This window comes from Carya illinoinensis, chromosome 5 (genome assembly GCF_018687715.1).
Source record: "Carya illinoinensis cultivar Pawnee chromosome 5, C.illinoinensisPawnee_v1, whole genome shotgun sequence".
Taxonomy (NCBI): Eukaryota; Viridiplantae; Streptophyta; class Magnoliopsida; order Fagales; family Juglandaceae; genus Carya; species Carya illinoinensis.
The window spans coordinates 45,278,326-45,301,975 of record NC_056756.1 but is presented as its reverse complement, the minus strand read 5'-3'; the positions used below and the strand labels follow the sequence as shown (position 1 = coordinate 45,301,975).

The 23,650-nt window shown below is 33.9% G+C and overlaps 3 protein-coding genes across 4 annotated transcripts; 1 reads left to right on the top strand and 2 right to left on the bottom strand.

The window, feature by feature from the left end:
• Nucleotides 1–707: 707 nt before the first annotated feature.
• Nucleotides 708–1,700, bottom strand: LOC122311288. The gene has a single exon (XM_043125776.1). It carries the CDS (start codon nt 1,437–1,439, stop codon nt 930–932), a length of 510 nt encoding a protein of 169 aa, XP_042981710.1. The 5' UTR covers nt 1,440–1,700; the 3' UTR covers nt 708–929.
• A 4,734-nt stretch (nt 1,701–6,434) lies between these two features.
• LOC122309128 lies at nt 6,435–9,404 on the top strand. Of its 2 annotated transcripts, XR_006242352.1 has the most exons (4): nt 6,435–7,451; nt 7,574–7,651; nt 7,882–7,957; nt 8,967–9,404. XR_006242352.1 is itself a non-coding variant. In XM_043122491.1 (3 exons), the coding sequence occupies exons 1-3, from the start codon at nt 6,693–6,695 to the stop codon at nt 7,885–7,887; spliced, it is 843 nt and encodes a 280-aa protein (XP_042978425.1). In that variant the 5' UTR covers nt 6,436–6,692; the 3' UTR covers nt 7,888–8,192. The 2 variants fall into 2 exon arrangements, 1 of the variants encoding a protein (XP_042978425.1); XM_043122491.1 differs by lacking the exon at nt 8,967–9,404 and having other exon boundaries at nt 6,436–7,451; nt 7,882–8,192.
• Nucleotides 9,405–12,701: 3,297 nt separating this feature from the next.
• LOC122308749 lies at nt 12,702–14,695 on the bottom strand. Its single transcript, XM_043121957.1, has one exon. It carries the CDS (start codon nt 14,055–14,057, stop codon nt 13,263–13,265), a length of 795 nt encoding a protein of 264 aa, XP_042977891.1. The 5' UTR covers nt 14,058–14,695; the 3' UTR covers nt 12,702–13,262.
• Between the last annotated feature and the right edge of the window lie 8,955 nt (nt 14,696–23,650).

The window sequence follows — 23,650 nt, the reverse complement described above, 5'->3', positions numbered from 1 at the left end:
CATTGCTTTACGTCTGCTTTAACGTCTAACCAATCAAACTATAACACGTGTACAAGATATTAGGTTTGAGTACTCTTTAACTTTTTCAAACTCTCCTACTGTAATTTACTTGTTTGATGTTTCCATCCTCCCAACGGCAATAAGCAATTAGATGCCGACTTGCTGATCAGACTTGGCGTAGCCATGGGTTAAATAAGGGTTACACGCACATTAAAGCAGCTTTTGCGATTAAAGTATTTAAAAAAGTTCTATTCGTAAGCCCATGTAAGACCTATCTTTTATGCTATTGAGATGACAAAACTTGATTTATAAGAGAAGTTTATAATTCAAATTTCTTACAAATTAAATATGTTAAGTCAATGATATAAATGGTGTATTTTCCACACCAGCTTATAAGCAAACATACTCAAATGTTTAAAATGACATGCACATCTTATTTATACTAATTAAGTGGCATGAGTTCTTGTAACGAAATAGCAATGCAGAATAACTCAAACGATTTTTAAGTAAAAACTACATATTGTAAAGAGAAATAAGAGTTGCAGTTATAAATATGTAAAAATTGCACAATTATTTTAAAAAAATAGATAAATACAGAACTCATATAAAAAAAATATTAATATTGAATCTCACTCTTTTTTAAAACGATTGTACGATGCTTACACATTATATATCTGTATGTAGCATCACTTATAAAATGTTTAAAATTAATTAGAATATAAAGATCAATTTATTCAAAACCCAAACCAAATCTCACCTCCACAATCTCCAAAACTCACGTGGAGAATATAGACAACAATAAAAAATTTAAAAAAAAAATTAAGCAAAAAGAAATTACAACAAACTCAATAATTCCTTTTTTGGTTTTTCCATCACCTTGTTTTCCCTTTTGGGTAAAATCCATCATGTCCAGCACTTCGTTGGGTTTGCTAAATTGATTCTTGCCTCTGCATTCTCATCTCTTCGTAGAACCTTCGAATAAACCTCTCAGCCCTCAGATCGACGGTATCTTCTTCATCACACGAACCCAACGGCTCCAGGATTAACTGCCCTACTGCAATGTCATGATCTTTTATGACAGGAAAAGCAGGCAGAGATTCTAATGTGCAGTCTGCATCCTCCTCCTCATGAGCTCTCAAACTACCCAAACATCTACATAGAAAGAACATCGAATAGATATCTCGAGGCCTTCTGTTCTTGAAGTGGTACTTTCTGCGGTAATGAATGAGGGGAGTGCTTGAAGGAGAGAATTGGTACTCCTCCAGAAACCCATAGTTGTAATGTTTGAAAAGCTTTAACTTCTTGACCCTTCTTGCTTTCCTTATAAGAAAGACGAGTTTTGGGATAGCTGGTTTTCTCATTTTGGCAATGAAAACGGAGAACTTGAGAAGATTTGAGACCTTTCGGAGAATGGGTAGAACTGGTCTTTTTCTGGGCATTTTACGTGGTGGAAACTCGGTGAAGTAAGGGAGAGAGATGGGGTTCGGGGAAACACTCTTTCTGGTTGCAGAAAGGTTGTATGGCGCTTGCTTTCAGCCATGGGAAGGGATCGAAGCTTTTTTAAGGATAGCAAAAAGGTGAATGATTTAGGCGGATCTGATGTTTTGGTGGGGAGCCGAGCTGTAAAAAGATGGGGAGGTCGGTTGCATTTTGGACTTATATTAATGATATAAAGTAGTATATGCTCCTAGCTAGCCGTTAGGACCCCGGGTGGAGCTCCCTTAGTTTTGAAGTTTGAACTTCGAACCTTTCTCTATGAATTTTGCTCCTCTTCATTCTTATACATTATATTTATTTTTATTTTTTTAAAATTAATTAATTAATTCTTCCACTCATTATCTATACATCATATATTTAATAAAAGAAAAAAATTAAAAAATTATAACTACAGTGTGCCGTGAAGATGATAAATAAAATTTTTCTTCTTTAAAATAAAACAGTAGGATTATTGTTGTTCGATTGATGTTAAATGGGAAATATTGATAAACTTTTAATTAGAGTGTAAGTCTAATACTCTTATTTTAAAAAAGTGGATCGACATAAAAGAAACTTTTAATATTAAATTTTATTATTTTTCTAAGATTTACATATTATAATATTGTATCTGGAATTATTCACATTAAATATATAGTCTTTAAATATACAAATTTTATACAATTTCTTTGAAAAACAATGACAAAGAGTTAAAAATAAAAATTAAAAAAAAAAACATGTGCCGACACCTCGGGTGACATCCTTTACAATCAAATGAGAAGCTTAACTTTGTCCTTTTTTTTTTTTAATGATTTTACCTTTTCTACTAGGAATTTCTCTTTTGTAGTAAACATGGTTTTCACTCGCCATGGGGAAGATATTGGGGGAACGAAGGAAGATGATCTAATTGCAAACCCTCTTATAATTTCGTACTCCATGTAAAATGGTCAAAAAATGATAGGTCATTAGTTCCATATTTTCAAAATTTGCTTGCCAAAAGAATAATATTATATACAATTTAAGATGTATAAATCTCATTCACTCTATACGAAATCTAAAATTGCATATATATTTTTGTTATAACAAATCTTCTTTCATTTTCCGAGGGAAATATTATGGTTAGCTTGTCACTTCAAACAACTTATCACTAATAAATATGCTAAGAGCAAGAGTAGTGCTCTTGATATGGACACAAATGTCTTAAAATAAAGATAAATCTACCATATCGCTCTAAGTATATTAAATGACTGCTCTTTAAATTAATTTTTTTATTTTTTACTTAATTATTAAAGAAATAATTTTTGATATATTGGTGTATTTTTAATTTATTAAAAATATGAAGATAAAACAAAAAAATAAAAAAACATATTTGTTCTAAGCGACATGCTCAGCGGTCATTGTTGGGCAGCAGCTTAGCGCTGCTTTAAAATAAAACAGACACTTGTAAAATGTGTAATGTTATGTCTAATTAGAAAATGTACAAGTTTCGTACAATCGTTTCGAAAAAAAATAGTCTAATATTAAAAAGTTATTATTTTTTTATAAATTTTATATTTATTTAATTTTTTTTAAAATAATTATACGATATTTATAAACTCACGACTGCAATTTTTATTTCTCTTTTTTATTTTGATAGCTGCTAGCGGTTTGGAGAATTAATTAATTGAGCAATTTCGACATCGTTTAAAAATTCAATTTGCTTTGCAAAATGCTGAAGTAATAATTCAAATGTTACACTGTAAAAGAGGTAGGTAATAATTTAAAGAATCCTACGTATTTTTTATTTAAGTGAATAATTATGAGGAAGTTGAAGTACGGATTAGCAGTAGTTTCAACCCATCGCAATATATTATGTCATAAATATCTATTACTTCTATAAATAATTTTAATTACACGATATTTTGCAATAAGATAAAATTATAATATATCCATATCTTAAGATATTTAATACTTTTTTTCACATAAAAAGGTATAAATTTTAAGGCCTTGTATATGGTTTTATTTTATTGCAACCCAATACTTCCGAGTCCATTAGCTTCTTATCGAAATATCAATTTAAGGAAAATATTACATTCTTAAAAAAAAAAAAAAAAAAAAACTATTGTTTTAGGGTTCTTTAGACAGTAAAGTGATTTCAAATAATCTATAAATAATAATAATATATTAAATAGTAATTAAAAGTGCCTCCCTCAACCCAAACACAGTCTTAGGTTGTGTTTGGATAATGAGATAATCTCAAATATTCTGTAAATGGTAATAAAAAAATAATTATAAAATATTAAATACTAGTGGATAATAATATAAAATAGTAAAAAATAAATAAATAATCATAATAAAATAATAAATAACAGTAAAGTCTTCTCGGAACACTACTACCCAAATTACTTACAAACATCTCAGAGAATATAAAATGTGATTCATCTCTATTTAATCAACAAGAGTAGTACTGATACAAATACAGAATTTTTTATTACTCTTTTTTCAATTATATTTTTAGTTGAGGGCAATTTTGAAAATTAAATAATAAAAAAAAGGGATTAGTTGTAAAATATATTATAAAATAGTTGGATGAATAATATTATCCAATCATTAATACCCATACGGGTAAATAAAAACAGAAACAGAGGAAGAGTAGTTTTTAATAGGGGAGACCGGGAGGTATACGTAGAAGGCTGCAACAAGGGTAGTTTGGAGCTGCCTCCCAGAAATGATCAATACTCTCCTTGTAATGCTCTTCAGATTGTTTGCATTTTTTCTCTTACATTTTACCGGATTTAGATTTTGTTGAGTTTTTTTTTCTTTTCTTTTTTTAAATCACATTTTCAGATATAGAATCAAGAATAAATAGACATATAAAATAGATTTCACATTCATAAATTAAAAAAAAAAATGACATCATTTATAACTGCTTGTATATATTTATCGGATAATCGTAAATATTAAATAAATAATATGAGCTTCAATTTATGTGTCTATCTTTTATCTCACTGGTCTTAGAAATCTGGGATTGACATCTCATATTATCATTTATAGTTCAATGTTATTCCTCCCTTCTTCAAGCGTGAAAATATAAGGTTCAGGTCATTGGTAGGGGAAGGTTTACAATATTATAGGGCATCCGGCATTTCATTCATGTTTGTGAAGTTGGAACAAGAAAAAATTATTGAACCCCACAATCTCCTAGAATTTAGCCCAACAAAAATGCCTGTGGTTGGGGACCTTGTTAACGTGAATCCTGGGGGGTTGAGCCAATGGTTGAAATGAAAGCTTCAATATGTTTAATTAATTAAAAAACTAATTAATAAAAATGTTACCATGATCACATTGGGTCTTATCTTTTGGTGAAAAATATAAAACCTGATTTATTTTCTTTATTAATATTTTTACTTAAAGCATTTTAAAGTGAGGGGCAATAAATTAAGAAAGATTTTACTCATTAGTCCTATATCACACACTTATTTTTATTTTTTTATTTTTTTCTTAATAGGTATATGATGTAAGATTACTGAATAAAAAAACTCATAAATTAATAATGCATTCATAATTCAAATTTCCTTCAGAATGCTTCGAATGAGAATGTCAAGAGATTATTAGATACAACAAAAGGAAAAGAAAAGAGTAGTGTTAGGTTGCCGCCCAACATTGACAGTTGGACGTGCCGCCTAACACAATTGTGAGTTTTTATTTTTGAAAAATGATATTTACAGTCGTGGTTATGCAAGTACCATGCAATCTTTTTTAAAAAAAAAAAAGTGAATTAATACAGAATCTATATGAAAAAATAAAAATTAATTTTTTAATCATGGATCCTACTATTTTTTAAAGCGATTGCGCGATATTTACATACTCCACGACTATATGTAGTATTACTCTTTATTTTTATGTCATTTTTCTTTTTATATTATTTTAATATATTTAAATATTTTTTAAAAATAATATTTTAATATACTAATATATTAAAAGTCACTTTTTTATTCATTAAATAAATAAAAAATAAAAATTAAATTGATGATCGATTAAAATCGATAACATTGAAGCGATGCACTACCATTTCTTAAAAGAAAAACCTCTGATTATAGCTTTGGAAATTATTTTATTGGAAGAAAGTTGGATAGACGTGGCCGGGCAGGGCCAGTTCAACCCAAACTAATATAATAAATAATGAGAATTTGATTGAAACAGGTTAGTAATATTTGGCCACGCAATCACATAAAAGGCCAAAAAATAGACTTCATTAGTGTCTTTCTACACTATCTTTACACCAATAGCAAACAAATGAAGATCCATCCGACTCCAATCCCATTCCTAAAACATATAAAATAAAATATAAATTATCCATTTCATAAAAAAAAAAAAATACTATTTATAGTTGTGATTATATAACTACGGTATAATCTTTTAAAAAAAATAAATTAATATGATATTTATATTAATTTTTTAATCATAAGACCTTATTCTTTTTTAAAATAATTACACGACGTTTACATATTCTACGATTACATGTAGCATTACTCTTCAAACAATTAAAAAATAAATAAAATTATCCTTTTCAAACATTTGTGTCTAATGCAATGTTTTATAATTTTATCATCAAATAAGGAGTTGCAAACTAAGTCGTAAGCAAGCGGTATAAATTAATCATCTACATAATAATGAGAGTATTTTGCATTTGTGAAACAAAACGTGGGAATTTATTTCCTTTAATTTTAATGTTTTAGTTTAAAAAAAATGTTTTAGTAAAATTCAAATTGCAAATATTAAGATATAACCCAAAAAAACTAAAAGGTATAAGAGATCAACGGCTATAAGAGAAGATCATGAAAATGTTAACATACATCCAACGACAGGAATCGCGCCCACCTTCACTCAAAAACGACGTATAACCCGGGAAAAGCTAGCCCAGCGGCGCGCATAAAACACACCCATAGCGTATTTTAGCATGGACCACAATAGGGACCAGAATGTTAACCCGAACGTTAAAACGGCCTTCCCTCACTGCTATATAAACTTGCGCTTCCCGGCGATTTTCCGCACAGAGAGAGACAAAGAACGGGGGATACGAGAAACAATACCGAAGAACAAAAATTTTTCGAGAAAATACCGACTGATCAAAGTTTCTAAGAAATCTTGGAAAGCAAACGAGGGTGAAGGGAAGAGAGAGAGAAAGCTCTGATCCGAGTGCGCACTGTTGGAGTCTATTTGGTTTGTGGTTCCGATAGATGGTCTCTGCTGGTCTTCAAGGAGAGCGAGAGACAGTACGACGACCCGAGAAGACGATTATGGCGATGGAACCGGAGAGATCGAAGGCTCTGCACAATTTTACGCTGCCTTTGAAGTGGGGGAACCAGAGGTACCTGCGGTGCATGAAAGTGAGTCCGGAAGGTGTCGTCGGAGTTGATCGGAGATCTATCGCTCCGACACTAGAGAGCTCTCCAGTCACTCGGCGTCGGGAATTGGAGAGGAAGAGGAAGAGGGATTGGAAGTCAGGAATCGAGAGCGGAGGAGGAGGAGAGGAGGGCATAGAGGCGGTGAGGAAGGAGGTCTTGTTTGATCTGAAAACGGCAGTTGATAAGATGAAAGTCGAGATTTTTAGGAAGGAGGTGGAAGAACAGGTAGAGGAAATTGAAGAGGACGAGGAGATAGAGGAGGCTAACCAATCGCCTCCGGTGGACGAATCGGCTCGGCCGTGGAATCTGAGAACGAGGAGAGCCGCGTGTAAGGCTCCGATTGGTGGAGGAAAGGGATTGAGGATTGAGGAGAAAAAGCTGAATTCCTCGCCGTTGATGAGCGAGAACAATGGCGTGAGGTCACCAAGGTTGAGAGGCGGAGGCGGAGGAGCAGCTTCGGAGAAGAAGAGAACCAAGTTAACGGTGCCGCTGACGAGGAAGGAGATCGAGGAGGATTTCATGGAGTTTCTGGGCCATAGGCCGCCGAGGAGGCCCAAGAAACGGCCCAGGAACGTTCAGAAGCAATTGGATGTAAGTACAACAATTCCAAATAATTTCGTTTCTTCTTCTTGCTTTCTTGATGATATCGCGTTGTCCTTTTCGCGTGGTAGTTTCATTTGGTATTCTAGTTTTGATGTTTATTTTCTGCGCAGTTGGTCTTTCCGGGCTTGTGGTTGATGGATATCACAGTTGATTCCTACAAGGTTCCTGAATCCGGTGAGAACGGCAAGGTAATTTGCTCTCTTCTCCGTCAGTTCTGGTCTTGTTTGGTTGCTGGGAAATTATGAGCAATTCAATTTTTATTTTTTCATTGGGTCTGCGAAAGCGACATTCGCCTCTTCTGAGCCAATTTTGGCCGTCTGGGGGCTCTACTGAGCGGTGGATTTTGTTTTCAATTGCCATTTTTGGATTGGGTATATTTAACATCGATGAGCTTAACTCCGGTCCTTCTCTTTTGCAGAGGTAGTAATGGGAGTGGCGGCCTGGGTCGGAAGTTTCAACTTTCAAGGACTCTGTTTCCTGACTACTAACTAGTGGTATACCACACCCCCTTAGTTGTGAATTGGGAACTTGATAAAATTGTTGATTTCCCAGTTAGTTGTGGTACATGTCCAGTAGCTTTTAAATGCTAATTTTGTTCTTTACTTATGATTTGTTTTTCTCTTCACTTATAATAAATAATTTGGGTAAAGGAAAGATTGGTGGCTGTTGTCAGATGGAAGAGAGCTTTTTTTCTCAATCAATTTTGAAAATTTTGGCTGTTTGTTCTCATTCTTCCTAATCTCTATTGCTTTGAAAGAGGTAAGATGTGAGTAGTGTAGCTTGAGAGGAGTAGATCTTGTGTGGTAATGCATCGTATGAAGCAGTTATGCTAAACAAAAGTCTTGGGGTCTCTTCTCTTGAAGCTTGGTGTAGCCTTGAGCTAGTGACCAAACTCATGTTTACGTTGGCTTCTTGCTTGAGTTACTGAGGTGAAATTCGTACTTCATATATGTTTTTTGCTTGAGTTTAATCTCATTTACCTTGCTGCAACAGCTCTCTACAACAATGTGCATCTGTTTTTTCCTTTGTTGGTATTTTAAGTATGAGATCCTGTCTGGTCACCATGGTAAAGTTTAATGGAAAATGCTGAGAAGTTTTTTGTATCTGTGATATTGGTAGATGATAGCCTTTACAGAGTGCTTTACATATTTGAATTTGAATTAATAGAGATTCTTTATGCAGTCCTGATGAACCAAAGGATCTTTTTTTTTTTTTTTTTGGGTGACAATGTTTATGTACTAAATCTAATACATGAACGCATCCTAGGGATTCTTGACTGTCCCTTCACACATCACATTTAGTAGTCCAAAACATGTAATTCTTTTGTTTGCATTCTAACAAAAACCTTTTTCTTAACTACCAAAGTTTACCATCGCTGTGCAATATGTTAATATCAGACTCCATGGTCTTAATGAATTTGTCCTCATGTTTTCCGCCTTGGTACTGATTATTTGATTGCCATCATAGAACTGAATTGAAAATCTGGAATCTTATTTATTATAGGCTGGTTTGAAGTGAAATCACATTTGCTTTGACATCTGGGAAAATGAAGTGCGTTGTGGAATTTGGATGTCATTGTCGATATCCTGCTAAAAAAAAGTGTCAGAAAATGAGCAGTAAGCTCTTGTAATCTCATTTTGAGCTTCTAAACTTGAGTTTGGACTCCGAAGCTGTGGAAGGTCTCGATTACCAACCTGCTTGGTTACCGTATGCGACGTGCGCGTAATTTCAATTTGCTGCAAATTCAACCACGACCGCAGGGCTCCGTGGCTGCTAATAATCGTCTCAGCGAGTTGACTAGGATATTCTTTTGGGCCCCATGTTGACCATGAAATTCCCCGTCCATCCATTGCATGGAGTCTTACCGTTGTTTCTCGGGAAACGAGCGTCAACTCTTTTACCGGATTTACTATAATTTTTTTATTTAAATATTTTATACAATTCGAGTCACTGGCGGACCGGTCATGGGGTCTTCCCTTCCCCCCCCCCCAAAAAAAACTTTTTGAAAATACAAAATACCTCTAAAATTTTATATGTAATTCTACAAATATAGAAAATGGTTTTCAAGAAATTTATAATTTTCATATGCTTTTTAAAATATTCTAAATTTTCAATATACTTAAAGATGAATCTCTCCAATTCTTTTTTTTCTTATAGTTCCAAAATTTATTTAATTTTTATATATTATCTATTTTCAAGGATGTAAAATTAAGTTGAGGAGAAATAATAAATTTATTAATATAAATCTTAATTTTTTTGTTATACAATATTGAGTTTTTTAATATAGAATTCAAAGTGAAAATATAAGAAAATTTATTTAAAATTGATGATCTATATGAAAAATAGTTTGTAATTATATTTTTATAATTTTTCAATCTCTTTTTAATTTATATAAAAGAAATGATGTTTTGCAATAATAGGATGTGCAAACTTCGCTCACTTCCTTTGAAAAAAGTAGATAAATCTAAGATTTGCATGAAAAAATTTATTTTGTAATGGTGGGTTCATTTTTTTCTTCAAAATGAGTGCTTAAAACTTGCACATTCTTAAAATTGTATATGGTATTATTCTTTATATGAATGTGTTATACGGTAGAAAAAGAAATACGTAAACCTTGCATACACTAAAAGAGTAACTAACATCATTCTTTATATAAATTGGCCTCCCCTCAACACATTTGTTGGTTTCACAACATTGTATATTGTGTAGGTTTCACAACATAATACAATGGTATTGATCTCAACATATCCGACCCTCTGAGCTCCGATCACTGCCTCTCCAACTATCATTTCCGGCCGCTCCCATCCACGTCATCATTAATAAGTTCAGCCTTAGTTTTTACTCTTTTTTTTTTTTTTTTTTTTTTTTAAGAGTACTCAATTTTACTTGTCTAGGATTGAAATGCATTTCAATGTTTTTGTCGTTTTCCAATAACGTTTGAGTAGGGGTGTCAAATCGTATTAACAGGTCGTGTTCGTGTCATGTCAAATCGTGTTAACAGGTCATATAGGTCAACCCTAACCCGACCCATTACGCTTATCGTGTCAAAATCTCAAACCCTAACACGACCCATTAACATAACGGGTCGTGTCGTGTCAACCCGTTTTGACCCATTAATAAATATTACGAAATATGTTTTTTTTTATAAATAAACAAATAAATTAAGAAAATATTACGAAATAAGTTAATACGACACAATATAACTCATTTTAAACTATTTATGTAAATGGGTTGAATAGGCCCGAAATTAACCTTTTTAACCTTATTAAATTTAGCATAATTTTATATAAATGTTAAAATTACAATATCTATAAAAATTATAAAACTAATTATAAGTCCAAAACTACAATCCAAATAATAAAAATATCGAAATTGAAATTCTAATAATTTTATTTTTAGATATAAGGGTATAATTGTAATTTTAACTTTCTTAACGTGTCATAACGGGTTATAACTGGTCAAAACGGGTTAACCCGTTATTAACCCGTTAAGCAATCGTGTCTTAACGGGTCAACCCGTTTTGACCTAAACCCATTAAGGTTAAACCTTAACCCGCTATTATCATGTCGTGTTCGTGTTGAGTTAACGGGTCGTGTGACATATTGTCACCCCTACGTTTGAGCTGATTGCGTGCGTGCGTGCGTGTGCACTGTGTTGTTTGTTTCTACGAGTTCTGCCGAGTTACTAATGATGTGCGTTAGTTAACTTGGGCTCAAGGCCCATGGAGGCTCTAGTTAAGTTGGGCTCAAGTTTACATATGGTTGGTATTAGTATCGCCCACAAGTGTAGCAGCAAGCACTTAGTAACATTCCTGAAGGCCAACGATAGTTGTTGTTTGTGAATAAAGATTAATATTATATATAATCGTAAAATATATAAAATATTATACAGTTATTTAAAAAAAAATTATTATTAAAAAATTAATTTTTTATATAAGTCTTATATTATTTATTTTTTTTAAATTAATTAAATAACAATTACACACTTATGACTGCAAATATTATTTCTAACCAGTCAATCAAGCTTGCACCACCATGCATACACCAAATTTTTGGGGACACTGTTTACATTTTTTTTTTTCCTGCAAAAAATTAATCCAACAATTACAATATATATTAAATACAGTAAAATAAAAATAAGACAAGGGTGTCGCATATATTTTCTAAGATTGAGACTCGATCGTTTCTATTGAACTATAATTTAAAAAAGAAAGAAGAAAATTTATGTATTACAAATTTATATCACTCTCATCATTTTATGACAGTTTCTTATTAGTCTTTGAATTTATTTGTTTAAATCATAAGAAATGATCCAAAGATGATGGAAAATATCACATTCATAAAATGGAATGAAAGCAAGATTCTGAAATATGTATTATTTTTCTTTCAAAAGTTGCCTGAGAACGAAAAAATGGCCTGTTGAAAACTTAGATCTCCAACTCTAGTGGATAGTGGACTACGAGCCTCTTTGGAGTTGTGTTAGGAGGCTTAAAAATTATTTAAATGGTTATAAAATTATTTAATGATAAAATTAAATTTTTTGAATGTTACATATTAAAATACTTTCAATATAAAATAAGCTAAAAAGTAGGTTTACTTAAACGTGATTTTTTGAATAATTGTAATTAATTTTAAAAAAGATAGTCAATGGACAAAAATACCTATACAAATTTCAGATAATTGCAGTTTTATCATTTGATCTTATCACATATATGACATTATAATTTTCAAATGACATTTTCTGTCAGTTTTACCTCCAAAATCATTTTTTTATATTGTTTGCAAACAAATATAATATGTTTAAAAGTAATTTAGATATATGATTACATAACAGTAAATGACTTTTTAATAGTAAAGTTTATTGTTTAACATCTATAACTATAAACCTTAAGCCAAAAACTATATTACCTAGTGGAATCCAATCCCGAGCATACACTACTTATGTCTACTAAACTCAACAGAGGACTGATCCTGGCATCTCTGTTGCTCCAAGAAAGCCTTTTTTTTTTTTTTTTTTTTTTTTTTGAGCTTTCAAGAAATCCCTCATCTAATAGGAGATTGGGATGATGCAAGAAATGGGCCAAGATTAGGGAGGTGGTGGCAACTGGCAAATAAACAATTAGCTGCAGTTTAGACAGTGATTTGAGATAAGATGAGTTGACATCGTTTCTCAATCCGAATGAGTCTTAATGGCAACTAGCAAGTCTTAATAGCAACTAGCAAATAAAAAACTGGGCAATAGACCAGAGGAATCCGATTATATTATTAGCAAAGCTAAAAGTTAAAAGAGGACCCCTTGAATCAGTGATCTCTCCTTTTTGAAATACCAATCCTTTTTAAGCAACTGTTTTTGTCCCGCTTAAAAACGAAAAGACCAAGATTATATACAAACCATACAAAAGAAAACACCAAAAGAAGTCCTCAATCAAAGTCCAAAAGATCAAAAGACCCCCACATTGAACAAGTAAGAGAGGATTCTAGAGAGAGAGAGAGAGAGAACCCATGGGCCGGGAACGGGGAGGAGAGCCACAAAAGAAGTGAACCTTGTTTATCTGTCTCCCTTGCCCATAACATCTTGATGTGATGACAAAGAACCATAAAATAAAAATTACTGCCCCATGTAGATTTCAACACCACTGTTTTTTTTTTTTCTTTTTTAATCTTTCTGGTAAAAAAAAATATATATATTGTTTTCAATTTACAGAGTCTGAGATCACATGCATGTTGGTTCTTGAAACAGAATGATTGACAGCTAATCCATTTGTTCTTGAACGTGAGGGCCAGGGAAGAAGCTGAAACGTCATTTCTTCTTTCTTTTAACCTTACCATTACAGAAGAGAGATCCAAACCCGAAAAAACTTACTGTTACTTTAGAAATGTATGGTGGTGGAAGGTTCAAAACAGGACTGATTCGAACCCCACTGCCGTAAGATCCGCTGTTCTTGTTGGGCCAAGGCTTCTGCGACGAACTATAGAAATAATACGTGCTCGAACATGTTCCCGATGATGACTTTCTGCTTGATACCGACGGTTGTTTCTGCAAATGCGGCTTTTGGGTTTCCTTTGAAAGTGTTGCTGGTTTGACATTCGGAGCTGAACCGGTTGAATTGCTTCTCGATAAGAACTGTAAGGGGCGGATTAAACTTCGGCTTCGAGAACTATCGCAGTTGAGGCTGTTACTTCGCTTGAACTGCCAGAAAGATTTTGATGGAGGCTTTTCTTCTACGTCAAAACTGTGGGACAAGAACTCTTTGAGCTGTTTCTTTTCTGTGTTTCCAGTACAAGTAGGCCGGGAACGAGAAGAAACAGGCTCAGATTGGCGTATTTCATCTGGGCGAATCGAGTTTTGCTTGATTTCTTTAGCGCGGATCTTGCCGTTGGAGAAAAGCTCATCGGCCGGAGACAGTTCTTGCGCAAAGCTGTTGCCAATGCAGAAGACGAAGTCGGAGCCGGAATCCAAGAGGCTCAAGTCCGACCGCTGGTGATGATGACGATCTTCGTTGGACAGAACATCTGGCTGGTTCAGATCATGGGAAAACGAGATTCTCGGACTGATCCCTGGGCTTGAAATCTCCGAGCAGACATCGATTGCCATGGCCACGAGTGCCCCCCAACAAGCCAACCAAAAGCTATTTTCAGGAAGTGAATCGGTTTTAAATATTGTGCTTCATTTTCAGAACGGTGGCGAGAAGAAGTAGAAGTTTCAAAAACAGGCTGAAAGTGCAAAGGATGTCGCAGATTTGGAGTCAAAAGTAAGCAAATGAGAAGCAGAAGTCAAAAATTGCAGCCTTGACCTTTCTTTTTGTCCGAGCTATGAGCATCTTTTCATACTGGGGAATGAAATCAGGGTGGTTGATGTATTATGGATGCTGAAACAGAGTGGCAATTGAGTTTGATTCCATTGTTCGAAGATATCATCAGAGAAAAAGAAAGAGAATGAGAATGAAAGCAGTTGGATCGAAGCACCGAAAGGCTACAGAAGGATCCTCCCTGAGAGTGGTTTCCAAGGACACTTTTTCACTTCATGAATGGGATCCTCCCTGAGTGAGAGATATATAGAGAGATGCTCACTTTCGGTTTTTGTTGTTTTTTTTAATGTGATTTAACAGCCCTTTATATTAGAACTGGTCTTAAAAACTGTCTGGTAGATAAGAAAAAGGAAAATGAAATTGACAGGAGGCGCCAATAACAATGTGTAATTAAATACATGTCATTTATACAAGATGCTGCCTCTGTTCAAGGGTGGGGAAAACTCATCTAGTATGGTAGGTCTCTTCATCAATTGCTCTCAAATGGAATTTGGATTTTAATGCAGGAGCATATTTTATTATTTTGAATCTTGATCATTTAAAAGGGGAAAAAAATCCAACAAATTGACTGGTTGAAACGTGAGGTAATATTAGATATTCTGTGAATAATAATAAAAATGTAATAAAAAAGTTTTGAATACTAATAAATAGTAATACAAAATATTAAAAAATACGTGAAAAATAATTATAAAATAATAAATAATAATGAAGTATTATTTTATCACCCAAACCAACCTAAATCTCTCTCTCTCCAAAAAAAAAAAAAAAAACATTATTAGCTATTAAACTACTCAAGAAACAGAACTAATCTAAACGTTGGTGATTAAAGATGGATCTGACATTGGAGATAGCATAAAGGTTAGCATTTTGAAGTTGTTATACAATTAGAGACAAACCCAACACCTTTAAATGTGAAAATATTTAAATTTGGGGATGTGAACTTGTCCTTTGCCTGGTGGAATCACAAGGTAAAGGTTGATAATTGAGAGGCTAACAATTATGTGCCACGAGATGTAGGGTCCATTAAATGTTCTCAATAATTTAGTGTAGATAAGTGTTAATGTTTGACTAGGTATCTATATGTATCTATCATTGATAAACATAGTGTCTGATCTTCAAGTAACTCTCCACAGACAAACAATGGCATCTAGGCATATATGACTCCCTAAGTTTAGGCAACAAGCAATGTTTGAGCCTTTTCCTATCCTACACTCCCCAAAAATTATGTCTCTAGTCATCATCACAATCCCATAATAGTCCTTTCCTTTAACTCATCTTATACTTAATTATTTTTAGAGATTGTTTGGACAATAAGACGAGATGAGATGAGATGAGATAGTTTTAGATAAATATTAAAACTTGAATATTTTAATATTATTTTTTAATATTATTATTATTTTAAAATTTGAAAAAGTTGAATTTTTTATTATATTTTGTAAGAGAATTAAAAAAAATTATAATAATGAGATGTGATGAAATGGTTTCTCAATCCAAACCGTTCCTTAATCAAGAAAATATCACCATCCACCTTACATACACTAAAATATCTTTTAACTCCGTGCACACAAATAATATGGCTCAAACTGCTCGAAGAGTACGATACTCTCAATTTAATACAACGATATGATGAATGAAATCCAGCATTATTTGGATTGAACTTAGACGTGGAGTGAGCTTTCACTTGATCATTACAAAAGGGTTTATAAATATTTGTCAATAATTGATGAAAATCGATAGATTCTAATTTTTTGAGGTGTACAAGTTAGATTAGGAAACAGTGAATGAGAAGTTGTAAGCCCAAATGGGGCAAGCTCCCGGAGTTAACTTACTAAGAGGAGGGTTAGAATTAAAAAAACTCTTAACACAAGTCATATCATTGTGTAATCTTTGCTTGGCAACGTTGGATGTTACTTGCAGAAGAACATGACCTCGTGCAGATTCTCTTTCCCTCATCAACTGCTGTTTTCTCCAAGAATTTCATTATTGGTATGTGTGTGTATATATATATATATAATTAATTTATAAATTATATATATATATATATATATATTTTTATAAATTTTGTATTTCTTGATGGATATATATAGATCTTATGATTCTTTGAAGAGATTGACAGGTGGGCAATGTGGACAAAATTTACTTAAAAGAAAAAATCTTGAGTTCTGGGGGACACTAGTCTCTGTCAGGGTGTCCTTGAGACCTCTGCCAGCATTATCATTCCTCGACCGGCAGGGCACATGTTCAAAGACCACTCCGGATCACATCGCCTGCGTTGGATGCATTTGGCATCTCCTAGGAAGTTAGGAACAACTTTCGTTTTTCTTTTACTGCAACGGAGAGGTAAAATTCGCATGGATCTATCTGTTCTTGCCAGGGAAAGCTAAAAAAAATATATCTACGTGGATATACTTCCACCATGCCCACGAAGCTAAAATACTTATGAAAAAAATATATATATTTAAGGGAGACAAGGGACAAGTGTAGATTGTGGTAGATAGACAGATGACAAGAATCATGCTTACTTCTAGTTCCTTTAAAACTCAAATGTTGTCTTCAATTTAAATTATTGGTATTTTGTTATATCACCATTTACCATAATTAAAAATGGACATGATACAAGAGACGGTCAAAGAAAAATTAATGTAAAGAATTTTTTTTTTTTTTTAAATATGTAAAAGAAGCGTTCATTGAAGAGAGAGAGATTAAAGGATTATGAAAAGTAGTCTATGGGGGCGAGTCGGGTTCTAGTGACCCGCACTTGACACTAGATAAATGTCAACCAATGAGATCCATACTAGTATTCTTATCCATTTCTATGGTCTTGGTGGTGAGACATACGTCTAATTCACAACTTGATCTATTTTGAGAGTACAATTATGAATGGCCAAAAAATTTAAGGAAACTACTAAAATTTTTTCGAGTTTCTCTCAACTGTTTTTCCCGCTCTGGAGAGCGATTGCGGAGAATTGAGTAGTCTTCTTTCTCCTTTGAGGAAGAAAGCGTTTGGTCTCTTGCTTGCGATTGTGAGTAGAGTAGTGTTTTGGCTGAGTAACAAGTGATGGAGGAAATGGAGGAAGTGTCGAGGCGACTGAAGTTGAATGATGAAGAAGATTGTCTGATAGAGATACAAAGAAAATCGATTGGTGCGATGCGAGGAAAGGGTGATCACAGTTTGGTGGGAAAAATTGTCTCGAATCGAAGGATTAGGAAGGATATAGTCAGAGCTATGATGGAAAGAATGTGGAAAGTAGGTAAGCCTCTGGAATTTCAAGAAATTGATAGCAATTGTTTTGTTATCACATTTGTTTCTCGTAAAGATAAATTGAGAGTGATTGATTGTTGTCCATGGCTGTTCGACAATCACTTGTTTGTTTTAAAAGAATTTGATGAAGAGACTCAACCTAGTATGATTGATTTTGATCATGCATGTCTTTGGATTCATATGTTAAATTTACCGTTGAATTATATGAATAAGATGATGGGGGAGGTAATAGGGAGATTAATGGGGGAGGTTGTGGAGGTTGATGTGCTGGAGGATGATTCAGCTTGGGGTAGATGTCTGAGAGTGAAGGTAGAATGTGATTTGAGAAAATCTTTAGCTCGAGGAAGAACAATTGTAGTGGATGGGAGGAAATGTTGGGTGCCTTTCTAATATGAGAAGTTGCTGAGGATGTGTTTTAAATGTGGAAGGATAATTCATGAGAATGATGGTTGTAAGGAGAGTGCAGGAAGTTCTGGCCAGTATGGTGTCTAGCTTAGAGCTATATCTCAATCAAGGAAGAATGCAGTACAGAAAGGGGAATAGAAAGATAAAGATAAAAGTGAGGAGATGGGAGATCAAGGGAGTCAGAGCTTGAATAATGTGAAGGAAGATGGGGTATATCATAAGGATGAGGTTAGAAAGGAGACTGAGAAGATGAGAAGTAATGTGAGAAATGAGGAAACCAAATTGACTGAGCTTTAGGTTGGGGCTTCACAATCTCCAGTCTTGTTGCAAGAAGTGAATAAGGAGAGGTCAATTGGTATTGAAAAACATAAGGAGTTCCAGATTACTATGTTTGGAAATGAGCAGTTGCTTGAGAATATGTGTGCAGGTGAAGGGGATGATAGTAAGAGGGTTTCAAGATGGAAGAGGAGGACTAGAGCTAGGCCTGAGTCAGGTAAGACTTCTACTCACTCCTTGATTAAAAGAGGTTTTGAGGAGGTTAATGAAATGGTGGTGGAAGGAAAGAGGTTCAAGGGCAATTCTGATTTGGTCTGTGTTGAGAATAGACAAGCAGCACCACCCAACATTATGAATATTATATGTTGGAACTGCCGAGGGCTTGGGAACCCTCGGACAGTTCAAGATCTTAGCCTATTAGTTAAGGATAAGTGGCCTACATTGGTTTTTGTTTGTGAAACAAAGACTAGATCTTATAAAATTTCAAACTTACAAAGAAGATTAGGCATGGAAGGATGCCTTGTGGTGGATTCTGATGGGAGGAGAGGAGGTTTGGTCCTGCTATGGAGATATGAGAATGCTGTAGAGGTGATTAATTACTCAAGCTCGCATATAAGTGTGATGGTTAAAGGTGAGAAGAAAGGAAGGGATTGGCAATTTACAAGTTTTTATGGGCACCCGAAAACAAGGAAAAGAGAGCTTTCTTGGGAGCTATTAAGGCAGTTAAAGCTTGATAATGGTACTGCTTGGTGTGTAAGGGGAGATTTTAATGAAATATTGTGGCAAAATGAGAAGGTGGGAGGCAAGAGAAGACCAGATGGTCAACTCAATTTGTTTAGGAATGCATTTGAGGATTGTGGTCTGGGTGATATTGGCTTTCGAGATAGTGCTTTTACCTGGTCTAATAAGCATGGTGATCTTACTTTTATAAAGGAAAGATTAGATAGGTTTGTAGCTAATGAGAAGTGGAGATCTATTTTTAAGGAGATGAAAGTAGCGATGCTGACTAGAAGATGCTCTGATCACCAGCCTATTCTGCTTTCTATTACTGAAGGAGAGCCTTGGAGGAGAAGACAAAATTATCCTTTCAGGTTTGAGTCTTGTTGGATGAAGCAGGATGGATGTGAACAAATTATAAAGCAGGGTTGGGAGAGAGGATTGTTAATGAAAGAACCTGTGCAGAGAGTCCAAACTGGACTACAGTTTTGCAGTGAGTCTTTATCATCTTGCTTCAAAAGAAAAGATAAGGGGAGAGTCCAAGAGATAGACCGGATTTCAAAGAAGATCAAGGTGTTGCAAGAGAATATGTCTCAGGAAAATGTGGTTGAGATGAAGCTGCTGCAAGAGAAGGTTGGTTTGTTGTTGGAACTGGAAGATATTAAATGGAGACAATGTGCTAAAAGAAATTGGTATACTTTGGGGGATAAAAACACTAGATTCTTTCATGAGTGTGCCAATCAAAGAAGGAAAAGAAATAAAATTGTATCAATCCTGGATGGTCAATCAGTTATGAGAGAGGATGAGGAGGTATTGCAGTGGCTTTTCGAGATCATTTTTCTAAAGTTTACTCAAGTGCCAAGCCATCAGTAGAAGTTATAAATGAATGCATTGCTGAGATAGAGCCGAGAGTGTCAGGAGCTATGAATAATTTCCTTTAGGAGACTTTTACAAGAGAAGAAGTGGAGATTGCACTAAAAATGATGGGGCCTATGAAAGCTCCAGGGCCTGATGGCTTTGGGGCATTTTTTTTTCAAGAATTCTAGCATGTGGTTGGAAATGGGATGAGTGATGCTGTGTTAAAATTTTTAAATGGAGGCAGTTTACAAGGGTCTGTTAATCAGACTTTTATAGCATTGGTACCCAAAGTTAAAGATCTAAAGAGTGTTAATGAATTTAGGCCTATTAGTCTTTGTAATGTATTTTATAAGATCATTACAAAGACTCTTGCAAATAGGTTTAAAAAGGTGATGGATGAGATCATTTCAAGAAGTCAAAGTGCCTTCATCCCTGAAAGGTTGATATCTGACAATGTTATTGCAGCTTATAAAGTGTTACATTCTATGAAGTGTAGACAGAAGGGTAGGGTGGGAAGCATGGCTATAAAGCTTGACATCTCTAAAACCTATGATAAGGTGGAATGGGGATACCTAGAAGCAGTAATGAAAAAGCTTGGTTTTGGGGCTAGATGGACAGGATTGATTATGAATTGCATTTCTTCAGTGTCTTATGATACTCTTGTGAATGGAAGGCCAGGTGAGTACATTATTCCTATTAGAGGATTAAGGCAAGGAGATCCACTATCTCCTTACCTTTTTTCTTCTATGTGCTGAGGGATTAAGTATAATACTTGAAAAGGCAAAACAAAAAGGTGAACTTAAAGGGATGGCAGTGGCTCGAGATGGGGTTAAGTTGACTCATTTGCTATTTACAGATGATTGTTTAATTTTTGGGAAGGTTGCATGGAGGGAATGGAGGAAAATCAGTTGAATTTTGGAGGTATATGAGAAGGCATCTGGCTAGAGCCTTAATAAGCACAAGACAACTATACTATTCAGTCCTACAGTTGGTTTGAATGTGAGGAATGCAATTGTTAAGGACTGTGGGGCTCGTGTGTAGAACAACTGTGAAAAATATTTAGGCCTGCCAATTATGGTTGGTAGGTCTAAATATCAATCTTTTAGCATTCTCAAAGATCATGTGTGGAAAAAACTAAGTAATTGGAAGAATCAATTCCTCTCTCAATCGGGGAAAGAAGTGCTATTGAAGGCAGTTATTCAAGCTGTTCCTACCTATTATATGGGTGTATTTAGATTACCAAAAAGATTGTGTAAGGAGATAGATTCACAAATGGCTAAATTCTGGTGGAGTTTTAAACAAAAGGATAACATAATACAATGGAAGAGTTGGGCCAAGATGGGAATGTCAAAATGTCAAAATGTGATGGAGGGTGATGATGAATTCCTTTTCTATGGCAGCTATAGTTTTGAAAGATAAATACTTCAAAAATTCAGATATATTGCACTCCTCTTTAGGTTTAAACCCTTTGTGATATGGAGAAGTTTGTGGAGTTCTCTTAATTTGTTGAAGGAGGGTCTGATTTGGAGGGTTGGTGATGGGAAGAGTATAAGGATTTGGGAAGATAGGTGGATACCTATGGCTTTTACTTACAGAATTCAATCACCAATAAAAATTTTGCATGCTAAAGCAAAGGTGGAGGAGCTGATAAGAGCTGATAGTCGGGAATGAGATGTTGAACTAGTAAAGCAGGTTTTTAATGAGTGTAAGGCTTCAATAATCTGTAAATTACCTGTCAACTTTTCTGGGCTTCCTGATAAACAGATTTGGGCATTTTCAAAGAATGGTATGTGCAGTATGAAAAGTGCATATCATTTTGAAGTTAACAGAAAAAGAAGGAAGAAATGGGAAGTTTCAAGCAGGTCAAGTGAGGTATGAAAGGGGTTATGGAGAATGAGTATCCCGGGGTTAGTTAAAATCTTTGTTTGGAAGGCTATAAATAATTGCCTATCAACTAAGATGAATTTAATGAGAAGAGTTGTCCTAAAAGAAGCTACTTGTCCAGTTTGTAAGAACATAGATGAGTCTGTATGTCATGCTCTATGGAGTTGTAATGGGGCAAGTGATGTTTGGCGTGTGAAAGGAGTCGAGTGCAGAAATGGCAAAGTAGTGAAAATGACTTTTTTGAATTATGGTCTGACTGGTTCTCAAAATTGCCTCAAGATCAATTAGAGGTAATGGTTGTGGTGCTAAGAGGAGTTTGGCCAAGAAGAATGGGTTGGTGTTTGAAAATAAGTTTGAAGGACCCAATGTAGTTTTTAATAAAGTTGTTGAATGTTTGTCAGAGTATCAACTGGCACAAGTTAAGCAAGACAAAGTTCAAGAAATTGGTGGAACTCCTGGTAGCAACTCTTCTCATTGGAAATTACCTGTGGGAGATATGATGAAGGTTAACTGGGATGCGGCTTTTAAGTCTAGTGAAAACAGAGGTGGGATTGGGGTAGTAATTAGAGACAGTCATGGAGAGGTGCTAGTATCTCTATGCTATCCGAAAGAACATGTTGCAGATCCTGTTATAACTGAAGTCTTTGCTCTATGAAGGGCCATGAAGTTATGTGAAGAGCTCAATTTCAAGAATGTACAACTGGAGGGTGATGCATTAACTGTTGTAAACGCTGTTAACAATTCAGAAGTGAATTGGGAATGGTATGGTCAACTGATTGAGGATTTAAAAGCTGTGTTGAATAACAGAAAGAACTTGACAGTGGTATATATGAAGAGATCTTGTAATAGTGTTGTCCATAGTCTTGCAAAGATGGCTTTAAATATAAGTGAAGAGTTAGTTTGGATGGAAGATCATCCTAAGGAGGTACTGAGAAATGTCATTTTTTTTAAGCTGTGTAATTTGATTAACACATGAATACAACGTACAGGTTTCTTAAAAAAAAAAAAAAATTATGAATGGCCATATGCAATGTGTGTGACTAATTTTCATTTCTCTTTTATCCCAGAGGCAACTTTGCCTATCAATTTAATCAAAGTTGATTAACAAAATAGTAAGGAAAGGAAAATTTGATCAAAATTGAAAGTATAAGAAATAGAAAATTCAAAATTAGAACTTATGAACTAATTTGTCTGAAGTAATGTTATATATAGTTGTGAGGTACGTAAGCATTATGCAGTCATTTTAAAAAGAGTGAGATCCACTATTATAAAAGTAATTTCTTTTTGTGTAGGTATTGTGTTTATTATTAATTTTTAAAGTGATTGTAATGTAGTTGTGCACTCACAACTATAAATCTGCAACTATTATTTCTCATCATAGAGGCAAATCACATGAATTATTTTAGTATTTAACCTAGATATAAATATACATATAAGAGCACTAGCATTAGTTTCTCTATATGCATCTTCAAAATCACAACTTTTGAAGATTAATTTTGCATATAAAGAAAAACTTCCACATTGAATTATGCATTTTTTATCCAAATAATAATAAAATATTATTATTTTTATTATTATTTTTATATATTTTACAATTAACGCAATGTGCTCAAAAATACAAATTTCATATATCTAAATATTATCAATTTTATATATCGAAATGACCACTTCTATTAATAAACATTAATATATATTAAAAAAAACACTTTATATCATCAACTTAATATAAATTTAATATATTAAAATCATCTTAATAAAAATTTCACAAAATTGATTTTAATAAGTAGGAGAGAGAAAAAATAATAAAATAATGTTTGAAGAATGAATTGTGGTTCTTCAAACTTGAATAAATACTATTCATAATTCTTCAAAACTTTAAAGATACATAATTTAATGTAGACTAATTTAGAAGAATATTATGAAACTATGAAAATGAATATGAAGATGGGTAATGATACACTTACCACTCTTTTACCA